The sequence below is a fragment of the Sciurus vulgaris genome (genome assembly GCF_902686455.1).
Source record: "Sciurus vulgaris genome assembly, chromosome: 5".
Classification (NCBI taxonomy): Eukaryota; Metazoa; Chordata; class Mammalia; order Rodentia; family Sciuridae; genus Sciurus; species Sciurus vulgaris.
Genome location: NC_136465.1, coordinates 112,121,129 through 112,132,445, shown reverse-complemented (window position 1 = coordinate 112,132,445; position 11,317 = coordinate 112,121,129). Strand labels below are relative to the sequence as shown.

Genomic DNA, 11,317 nt, shown 5'->3' with positions numbered 1-11,317 from the left:
AGCGGCCAGCGCGCAAGGGGGCGTCCGCGCCGTCGGGGCCCGGAGCATGGCGCAAAGCCCCTAGCGCCCTCGCCGCCCACGAATTCTGGGTTCCAGGCTCCGCGGCTGCTGTCCTCTCGGCACCTCTCGCCCGCTGGGGCGGCGGCGGCTCCCGTCTCTGCTGCAGGCGGCTCCGCTCGGCGCCACCGCCGGGTTCCAGCAGCTCCCTCCGTCTGTCGGGGAGAAGCGGCAGCCTCCCTCCCAACCTCCCGCGCCGCCGCCTGCACCGGGGTAACCATGGAGACGGGGCACACCCAGTCAGGGCCGCCTTCTTAAAGGGACATGCTTCCCGCCGAGGGATTCCCCCTCCCCTCGGGACCTCGGCGGGGGAAGGGGAGGTTGCCGCCCGGCTATCCTTGCGGCTCAGACCGCCCTGGCCGCCCCGCCCGCCCCTCGGAGAATGACAGCCTGGTCTGCTCAGGCTGACTCAGCCTCAGCCTCAGCCGCAGGGGCTAGGCGTCTTCTTCGCAGACTGGGGGTTCTCTGAGAGCTACCTAGCAGCCTCTCCTTCCCTGGAGAGACTGGAGGAGGGCTCGGGTGTGTGTGGGGTGGGTGTATGTGACAGAAGGTTCACTTCCAGAAGAAAAGTGTCATGGGAAAGGGGACAAGCGACCAGGAGGCGATGAAGGCTGGGTGGTTAGTGGAGGTTTGGGCCCCTAGAGGAACTCAAAACTACTCAGGGGAGGTCGAAAATTATGTAGGGAGGGGCTTCTGAGTCTTCTGAACACAGCTTTGGGGCATTCAAGCCTTTCTTAGGCTTTCTTAGCCTTAGCGTGGACTCTGTGGAAAATGAAGCTGCTACTAGGAGATGCAACTGCAGGCAGCATTCAGGAGAGGATTGGAGGGTGGGTAGCTCTAGGAGTGTGGTTCAGACGGTCTTCGTTTGACTCCAGAGTGGAGGAGTGCGGTGGAGAAAGGAGCCCTAGACCCTTTGTCTCGGTCCTATGCTTCTCTCAGGTCTCGTCACCTTTTCTGCTCTTAGGTCGCGCTACAGGGTCGGAGACCGCTAGAGGTCAGCGTCTGGGAATGATTTCCTAACCTTGGGAGTGTGGGTCTTGCAATCCAGGAGTGAGGAGGATGGGGCGGCCCACTCGCGTCAGTCTCAAAGAGCTCGGCTCTGCGCTGGACCCAGCGCTGCAGGGAGGAGATGCGGAGCAGGAACCGGGCGGGGCGCGCGGCCGTCTCCCGTCGGTCTCCCGCGCCGCGGCGGTCCCCGCGGCCTTGCTGCCAGCGCCGCTCCTCCTCCTTCCCACGATTTGCTAGCCGAACTCGGCTGCCGCCCGCGCCAAGAGCCGCCGCGGTCAAAACAGCAATTTGTTCCCAAAGCAGTGAAGCGGGAGGCTCAGTACCACCACTCCTCGAAGAGACACACCCACAGCCTCCAGCATTGGGAAAAAAGGTGTCCCCCTCTCCACCTACCCTCATCAGAGAGGAAAGCCAAAGCCGAAGACACCTGTATTTAAATGAATGGGCGCTTTGGGAAGAGAGGGAGCGCTCCCCTCCCTCAGTTCTCTGAACCTTGGAATCTGGCTCGTAGGAACACGGGGGCAGTCCAGAGTCGAAGATCATGCCCCCTCTCGCCTGGGCAGGTCCGGAGCTGCAAAATAACCCCTTCTTCCCAGCCCTCACCTCTTCCCTTCCAGGATAGTCCAGCATTGGGCTAACCTGAAAGGCATTTTTGCAGTCAGCTCACTTTGAGACCTGGTGAGGCTGAGGTTGAAAGCACGCACTGGTTGGGGAACCAGGCTACATCGGGTTGAATACTGTTCTGCCACTTATTCTCTGGGTGATTTTTTTTTTTTTTTTTTTTTTAGGCAAGTTATTCATCTTTCAGTGACTTGGTTTTCTCATCTGTAAAATGGGGATGCTAATAACTACTTCAGAGAGTTGTTATGTGGATTGAATGAAAACATAAAGGATCTGTAAGAATGTGTGACTTTCATTATGTAGTTACCTGATTTTGAGTCTCTCAGGAGACCTGTGAAATAGCCAGGATAGCCATTTCAGAAACAAGAAACACAGGCAGAGAGATTGGAGAGGGAGAGAAAGATGCTCAAGGTTACAGAGTTGGTAAGTAGCAGAGCCAAGATTCCACCCCTAACAATTTCCCAATTCTAAAATCAGATTCCGCTTCTCTCTGACACACCTGTGTCCCACTATGAGGGCCCAGGAAGAATAGCTGAGGCTGTCTGGGCACTGAATGCACTGGTCATTGGGGATTGTGTATCAGGTCCTGGTGGTCCTAGAGTTGCCTTAAGGCCAAAAGAGGTTCAGTTTCAGGGATCCAAATCAACCATGTGGGCTAGTTTGGCATTAAGCCAATCAAGCCAGACACTAGGTGAACAGGGGGTGGATGGATGGGTGCAATGCCCTTAAGAATTATAGGAGCTTACATTTATTGAGCATTCACTTTGTACCATGCACTGTGCTGTTTTATTTGGATTGTCCCATTAATCCTTACAGTAACTCTATGAGGTAACCCTGTGGGAGATGCACTGCCCCTACTTGCAGCTCCAGGCACAATGCTGGTTTTGGTGCCCTTGTCCCCACTTTCAGAATACTAATACATATTGTTATGATCACTTATTCCAGGAGTGAGACAGCTGTTTTGGCCTTTATAAACTCTTTCCCTATAGTCCCTCAAAGAATGTGAACATGTACAGGGGTGGAGATGCAACCAGAGCCTTTCCCTTAGTCGGACCTTTCCTTTTAGATGTGTTCAGATGCAAGGTCTCAGCCAATCTCTTCTCTTTTTGTCTTTATTAGCCACTCAGATCTTCTGCCCAGATCTGGCATTTATTTGTTTATATATGTTCCCTCAGTCCTTAGTGAATAATTCTCTACCTTCTTCTTCCCACTCAAAGAAGCCACATACACATGAAAGCACAGGGACCTACGATTAGGAGACAGTAAGATGGGAGGAATGTTGGAAGGAGTTAAAAAAATCTAAGAGGGCACTGGAAGGTGGGGAACTGAGGTCCTCATTGCTATAGTCTTTTTTTCTCCTCTTCCCCCAATTCTGGGCAATGGTAAGGAGTCAGAGGGGTAGGCTGAGAGGGAGCCCTGTTCAGATAGCTAAAAACCTTTGTCAACAAGACACTCCAGAAGCTGCATTTTGGAGCTGATGTGGGAGGCCCGTGGGAGTATTATCTACAAAAAGGAACAAGGAGAGAGAGCAGGGAAGAGCCAACCAAGGAAAAAAAAAGGAGGGGTGGTTCAAGGCACAAAAGATAAAGCCCTCCTCCCAACCACAAAGCGCAGGCGGAGTCAGATACTGTGTACAGGGGGTGAGAACAGGTGGCTGTCGAGGAACTGAGCCCAGGGGTTCCTCCCCTCTCCTCCCTTCTTCCCACGCTCTCCACCCTCCTTTCTGGAGGTCCCCACTGTTACGAGCTTGGCTTTCAGCCAACGTGGCCAGGATTTACTTCTAAGGTTGTGTTGTGTGGTGCAGAAATCATGGGTTTTCAAGTCAAATTGAGTTCGAATTCTAGCTCTGTCATTGACCAGTATGACCCTGGGTAGACTGAAGTTCCTTTATCCGACAGTGCCTCAGTTGCTTCATTTGTGACATAAACTGTGGTAGACTATTATAGTTCCCTCACCCCACTGCTGCCCTACGACTCTGGGTGCTGGGACCAAGGAAACAAATTTAGAATGAAGTCTCACAGAAAATTCCCCATCCATCAAAACAAAACATTTAGCTGGGTGCAGTTGCCTATATTCCCAGTGGCTCAGGAGGCTGAGGCAGGAGGATCATGAGTTCAAAGCCAGTCTCAGCAACTTAGCAAGTACCTAAGAAACTCAGTGAGACCCTGTCTCTACATAAAATATAAAAAAGGGCTGAGGATGTGGCTCAGTGGTAGCATTCCTGGGTTCAATCCCTGGCACCAAAAAACAAGAAAACAACATTTTGGAATGGTCACTGCTTAGCTACCTCATTCTAAGCTATTCCTTTTCTTTTAGTGGACTCCAGCTAGACTGAGCAGACAGCTATAAACAGTCAAAAGAGGGAATTCTGGGAAGCACATGATTTTACTTATAAAGAAACCATTAAATAGTACATGGCTAATAAGAACAGGAATCAGGTCTAAACCTTGATTTGACCAGGTTGGCAACAGTTTGCTCCTGTGCCATGCTGTAGGAGTGTTCTGTTTTGCACTTTGGTAAACACTCTATTAAAAGGGAACAGAATGTTTATTTTGATGGGTGGTCTGACAGTGATCTATAGTGAGCAGTCTGCCAACAGCAACCTGGACTTCACATTGCACAGAAGACACTGCCCTTGACTGCAGCACCACAGTGGAAGCAGGAGCCAGCAAGGGAGTGAGTGTCTGACCTAAGTAATCTCCTTATCCTCTCAAGCCATGTGTTCTAGCAGCACCAGTAAATGTTTAAAATCAAGTTACAGAGAAAGCTTAACTAGGTTAAGTTGAAGAGACATAAAAAGAGACCTGCCTTTTCCTTGAGGAATTAGGAGTGGGTGGTATTTGTTCCTGCTGTTTTGACGGCAGTGAAGGGGCGGGCAGAACAGTTGTGCAGGCGACGGTGGGTGAGTTTCCTAACCCAGAAACATCTTCAGATAGGCGTTCCTTGGAAAAGAGTATCAAGGTCCATGATAAAAGTCTTTGGTCACCTGTATGGAAATAATGTTCCTTGGCTTTCTCCTGGGGAGTGTGGCTGCTGCAGCCATGACTGTTTACTAAGGTAGCTCTACCAGCACCCAGCCTGCCCCACCCACACAGCTCTGAAACTGGGTAAGTGTGCATTTTCCTGACAAGAGGGGCACAGGACCCACCATATGGAGGGATATACACTCTGAGAGAAAAGCCAGGTAGAAGGGTATGTCTCTGCTTTCTTTTTGATTAATAAAATCTGTAGGGTGTAAGATAGGGGAAGGCTTCACATGCTTTTTAAAAAATGTTTTTTAGTCATAAATGGACAAAATACCTTTATTTATTTTTATGTGGTGCTGATGATCAAACCCAGTGCCTCACAGGTGTGAGGCACTGAGCTATAACCCCAGCTTCCTTCATGTGCTTTTTAAAGGGCAGGAGAGGCAGAAGCAAAGGACAGGCAAGTGAACACAGCTTGTCACAGGCTAGCTTAGATACTGTTCTGTAGCACCTGAGCAGCAACTCCTAAAATACTTGGTATTGTTTCCACTTACCAGTTCAGTAACAGGTCCAAAGATGTTACATTACATGCCCAAGGTCAGTCAGTCACAGCTTCCAAATTACAAAACAGAATTAAAGTCCAAGTCCAGGATCTTTCTACTCTACCATACTGCCTAGCTACCAGGCAGGGCTTCCATAGTTGAAGAAAGGGCTGGAACCATTTATCTTGGCCTCAGAACTCAGCAGAAAGCCTCTCACACAGAGTGCCTCAATGTTGGAAAGAAAAAATGTTCCCAAGTGGCTGCAACAACCAAAAATTCGATTAATTTTATAGTATATTTCTCTGCCAGCTTTAATGGTCAATATTCTGAACTCACTGGTTAAAATGGTGGTAAAGTAATTTCTTGTTACATGAGGTATCAATTAGTATAATAGGTACTGTTTTAGACACCTGTTTCTTCCAAAAAGCATGTTGCTGTACTGATAAAATCTTCAACATGTGGAATGAGCCCTAGATTTCACACATAGTCATGTGTTAGGTCCAGTGGCAGATCTTTAGGGGCAAAAGTCATTGCTCTACTGAGCTTTTCCAAGAACACAAGTTGGTTCACAGATGGATGACAACATACCACAGATATTTTCCACAGCTTAGATTCTACTGGCAATGCTTGCACCTTACTCAAGATAACAGCAGGGTGTTCATGCAACACTATTCCCTTATATTACTCATCTAGTATGTCTCAATCACCTCAATCTATCACTCTTTTTGAGGTGTTCAGGATTGAGCCCAGAACCTTTTTTGTGTGTGTGGGGGGTCGGTTACCAGGGATTGAACTCAGGGGCACTCGATCACTAAGCAACACCCCCACCCCTATTTTGTATTTTATGTAGAGACAGGGTGTCATTGAGTTGCTTAGGGGCTTGCTAAGTTGCTGAGCCTGGCTTTGAACTCATGATCCTCCTGCCTCAGTCTCCTGAGCTGCTGGGATTACAGGTATGCACCACCTGGCATTTTTTTTTTTTTTTTTTTTTTTTAAGTTTTTTTAGTTGTCAATGGGCCTTTAATTTTTTTACATGCAGTGCTGAGAATCAAAGCCCTGGCCCCACACATGCTAGGCAAGACCTCCACCACTGGGCCACACCCCTGGACCAGCCCAGGACCTTATACACACTAGACATGTGCTCTCCACCTACCTCAACAAGTTTTATTAGTCACTTGAAGTCTGGGACTATGCTTCAATTATCTCTATTTCTCCTGAGCTTCCATCTCAACAACTGTGCAAAGTACTCCCACGCACCTGTGGTGAGAGTGTAAATCTGGGCCACTTTATCAATAATAAAGAGTACTTTATCAATTGCATGACCCAGCAACTCCACTGCTAGAAATTTACCCTACAGATACACTCTCACACACGAAAGGAATGACATATGTATTATGGGATGTTCATTGCAGTAATACTTGTAACAGCAAACAAACAAAAACAAACAAAAACAAAAAACCATCATTAGGGACTGGTAAAACTAATTATATTTATACAGTGGAATATTATGCAATTGCAAGAGAGAAAAAGAAATGTTTATAAATACCAATGGAAAGAGGTCTAAGTTGTATATATTCTTATGATGTACTAGCACAGAAATTTCCAAAGGAATATATGAGAAATTAAACAGTGGTTGCCTCTGGGGAGGGGACAAACAATCCAGAATGACAAAGAGGCTTACTTTTCACTACCTATACTTTTGAACTGTTTAGATTTCATTTCTTTAATATTTTTAAGTTGTTGATGTATCTTTATTTTATTTATATGTGGTGCTGAGAATTGAACCCAGTACTTCACACACACACTAGGGAAGCGCTCAACCACTGAGTCGCAACCCCAGCCCTTAAAAAAAAAAAAAAAATTATTAGTTGCTGATAGACCTTTATTTTGTTTACTTATTTATATGCAGTGCTGAGAATCGGACCCAGTGCCTCACGCATGCTAGGCAAGCGTTCTACCACTTGGCCCCAACTCCAGTCCCTCATTTCTTTTTCTTTTACAACCATTTACATACAATGTTTTTTTCTTAAAGCAAAAAAGAATCATAAAGAACAAGGACAATTTTAAAAAGCAAGTTGTGTGAGAACATGAATAATTCCCATTTTTGTAAAAGAAAAACATATTTTTCCATGTTTGGGTTTAAAAACTCCCTGGAACACTATGTAAGAAACTTGTCAGTGATTTCTTCTGGGGAATTGGGTAAGATAGGAGAGCACTTTTTACTTTCAACCATGTATCTTTTTTTTTTTTGGAGGGAGTGGGGGGATGTTGTTAGGGATCAAACATAGGGATTGCTAGGTAAGTGCTCTAACACTGAGCTACCACTTTCAGCCAGTGTTTTTTTAAACTAGTTTGCATTACTGTTTTAGTTTTATATTTTTGCAGTACTGAGGGTTGTTTTGTTTTGTAGTATAGGGGTACTCTACTATTGAGCTATATTCCCAGCCCCTTTGAAGTCAGGTTCTAAGTTGCTGAAGCTGGTCTTGAACTTGCAATCCTTCTGCCTCAGTCTCCCAAGTTGATGGGAGACAGACAGCAATGTGCCCCAGTGGCCAGCTTGTATTACTATTTTAAAAGGCACAATTTTTAAATGACTATAGATTAGGGGCCCCCAAAATATCTGTTGTTCATAATGAAGCTAAGCTAATTATTATTATTAATTTTCTTTTGCAGTGCTGGGGATTAATTCCAGGATAGGCATCACACATACCAGGCAAATGCTCTACCACTGAGCTACATACCTGGCTGAGTCATGTTATTTAAATTTTACCTATCAAGTGGCACATAACTGACAGAGCTAAACAACTTGAAGTCCTAGTCCTATCTCTAGGTTAGAGATGGCAAGACATTTGCCTGTAAAGGAAAGTGGAAGGAAAAATGATGGTTAGGCCGGGCCTCTTTGAGAACCAGTGGTAGCTACCCAGGATATGAAACTTTCCTTCTCAGCTGCACAAATCAAACTTAAGATAAACCCAACTTCTCTTCATTGAAGTCAAATTAGCAAAATTAGAATATGTACATGAGATACTAAATGAATTTTGGCTTAGATATATTAAAATAAGCCCTGGGTCAATCCTTAGCACTGCAAACACACACACACACACACACACACGCTTTGTTTTTTTTTTTTTTTTTTTTTCCGGGGATTATTAGCACTGCAAACACAAACACAAACACACACACACACACACACGCTTTGTTTTTTTTTTTTTTTTTGTATTTCCGGGGATTATTCCCATACCACTGAACTACAATCCCAGCCCTTGCTAAAAATTATTGAGGCTGGCCTCAATCTTGTGATCCTTCTGCCTCAGTCTCCCCAGTCACTGGGATTACAAGTGTGCACCACTGCACCCAGCCAAACACACATGTAATACACACAGGATTTTTATTTTAAAAAAATTTTTTTAAACCTATATGTTTGTGTGTATGACATTTGTGCTTTGAAAAAGGTCCAGAAGAATGATTATTAACAGTAATCAGCCAGAGGAGTAGAATGGAAGATGGGAAATTTTTTTCTTTTTACATTTCTGTATTATTTGGTTTTTATATATTCTTTTGGTACTGAAGATTAACCTAGCCCTTTTTATTTTTTATTTTGAGACAGGGTCCACTAAGTTGCTGCAGCTGGCTTTCAATTTATGATCCTCCTGCCTTAGCCTCAGGAGCTGCTGGGATTACAGGTGTGTACCAGCATGCCTGGCCTTATTTGGTATTTTAAATACTACCTTTTTAAATTTAAAACAAAACAGTGGGGAAAACCTCATAATTTTCAAAGTTTTTATGGTCATCAAAAATCTTCAAATTTTTTATAAGGAGATTTTAATTTCAATTTAAAGGCAGTTTTGACAAATATGTTGATTCCCATCTGTTCAAGTGGTTAAATGCAGTCTTGCCTGGATACAGGGATAGGTTTCTTAATCTTTCAAGGCTGCCTCATTCTCTGGATTTACTAAAAAATATAGGCAAGCAATTAATCAGGAGAGCAGGGTTTTTTCCTGACACCTAGAAGCTTATGGTGTTGGACAAATTCCCCAAAATGAGGTGATCAGTCCCTTGGAAATGGTTTCCCCAGTATTCCTTGACTACTGTTTTCTTTACCCAAAGACACACCCACCCACACACATGCACTCTTTTTCAATCTGTTCAACCAACCTGAACCCTGGCAGTTCAGCTTCAACCACAAGAACCATGGAAAGCCCCGAGGCAGCTAAGTTCTGCACCACTGCCACTTACAGCCTGAGCTTGGGAGACACATGTGGGAGGAAGGAAAACTCTTACTAAATCACAGATGCTGGGGGCGGGGTGGGTTGGAGGGGCCCAGCACCAGCACTATCTGCTATACACAGGAGTTCAATTATACAATTAAATTCACTACCCCTGTCCAGGGACAGGGAGGTAGAGAAAGGGGTGCCAATATAACCTTTGGTTGCCTGGGAGAGTAGAGTGGCTGGCAGCTGTGGTTTTTCTAACCTGCTAAGTCCTCCTTTGCCAAGTCACCACTCTCTATCCTATGGATCCTTTCTCACAAGAAACAGCTGCATTTGCTTATCCTGGCTTTCACATTTTAATTTGATCCTAAAGCTAAGCAGCAGTGGACAAATGACTTGAGAATCAGACCCATTTAACACAGAACAAGCAGTCCAAGTGACTTCTACCCCAAGAAGCCCAAAGAGAAAGATACTGAAATGAAATCTCTTGCTGCTATGAAACAAATGTGGGAACATTTATGCAGCTGTTTTAATTTATTTATCTATAAAGATTGACTGCAACAATTTTTTGATGGGTAATACCATAGATTAATACCAATTATATTTCTATAAATTTGGTTCAGGATCAGAACAGGATTCAGCAAAGGGGGAGAACATTCATTTAAAAAAATCCTCAAACACTGAAACGAAGAAATGTCTTTTTTTAAACTTAAAAAAAACTTTAATTAAATGCTACTTTCCATAGACTTCCTTAGACTGGTTTACAGTCTAAAGTACAGCCAAGTACCAGGAACAAGGCTTTGGGCATTTTGAAGAAACTGCAATTACGCTATGGTGCCAAGCAGGGGACTGAGACCCTGATTCAAGTGTCAAATCTCAGGCACAATCTGATAGAGGCAGATTCTCAAATGTTTCCTTGTGTTAGAGCTCTCCTTTTCACCAATTAACACTTCCCTTTTCTGGCTAATCCAGTGTGGTACACAATCCCCTCAATTGCCTCTTCTGGTCAAACTGTTATTTGGAGGGAACCTGGCAGGCACCTGTGGCTTCCACTTAGACTGAAATGATGACAGGACTAGCTCTAACCCACTTTCTCCTGAGATATTCTCAACAATGGGGACTTGCTGAACAAGGCCTCTTTAGGCAGTTGGAAGACTTGGTGTACTGGGAAGAATGTTGCTTACTCTTGGGAAGCAGGGACATAGTTGCCCCTGATTACTGGTGGAAATGACCAATCAAAATCAGTCCATATCACTGGGAAAGGTCAGAGGAAAAAAACAGTTCCCCTCCAAAAATGATGAGGAAATTAGGAGAGAATAAACAAAAAAATATTTAGAATGGCACAAAAAGTGATATGCATAAACTTCTTTTTGTTATTAAATCTAACTATAAGTTTTCTAAAGTCCAGTTATCAGGTTGAATTAAGTGGGATACAGAAGAAAGGCCAATTGGAATTTCTCTCAAGAGTTCATAGCTTCAGGTTGAGAGGTCCTGGGTTTGCGCTGGGGGAGCCCCTTTTTGAATGAGGGCTTGGGTGGACAAGCCTCCATGCTGGCTCCAGTTCCATTGGTCCCTGCAGAGTGAGCCTGGCCCCACTCACTAGTGTTTCCAGGTGCCTGGGTTGGAGCACTCTGATACCTAGAACCAGATGAATACCAGGAGCTATTTCTGTAACGACCCATACTGTCATGTCGCCCTTGGCTCATAGGGTCACTGGACTTTTGGCCTTGAGGCCTGAAGCCTTGTCCTCCTCGTCTGTTCCCCGACAATACCTAAGGATAAAAGAATACAGTGTTCAAGGTACTCTGGCATTATGACACAACATTTTCTGTAGTTTAGTTCATAGGAGTAATCTGAAAGCGTAGTTGGGGTACTCGTGTTTAGGACTCAAATTCTGTCAGCCAATCTGACC

General features: G+C 44.9%; 2 protein-coding genes across 4 annotated transcripts in view; both read right to left on the bottom strand.

Annotated features, from left to right (window-relative positions):
* Positions 1–25: 25 nt before the first annotated feature.
* On the bottom strand, positions 26–2,451 carry LOC306660914 (uncharacterized protein). Its single transcript, XM_079139648.1, has 2 exons — positions 562–2,451; positions 26–502 (listed from the first exon to the last, which is right to left on the bottom strand). The coding sequence occupies exon 1, from the start codon at positions 1,693–1,695 to the stop codon at positions 1,018–1,020; it is 678 nt and encodes a 225-aa protein (XP_078995774.1). The 5' UTR covers positions 1,696–2,451; the 3' UTR covers positions 26–502; positions 562–1,017.
* A 5,967-nt stretch (positions 2,452–8,418) lies between these two features.
* SPATS2 (spermatogenesis associated serine rich 2) overlaps positions 8,419–11,317 on the bottom strand; it is a 119,309-nt gene continuing 116,410 nt past the window's right edge. For all 3 annotated transcript variants that reach the window (XM_079139587.1, XM_079139586.1, XM_079139588.1), the window contains exon 13: positions 8,419–11,177. In XM_079139587.1, the coding sequence (XP_078995713.1) occupies positions 10,866–11,177 (312 nt within the window). In that variant the 3' untranslated portion in view covers positions 8,419–10,865. The remainder of the gene's footprint in view (positions 11,178–11,317) is intronic.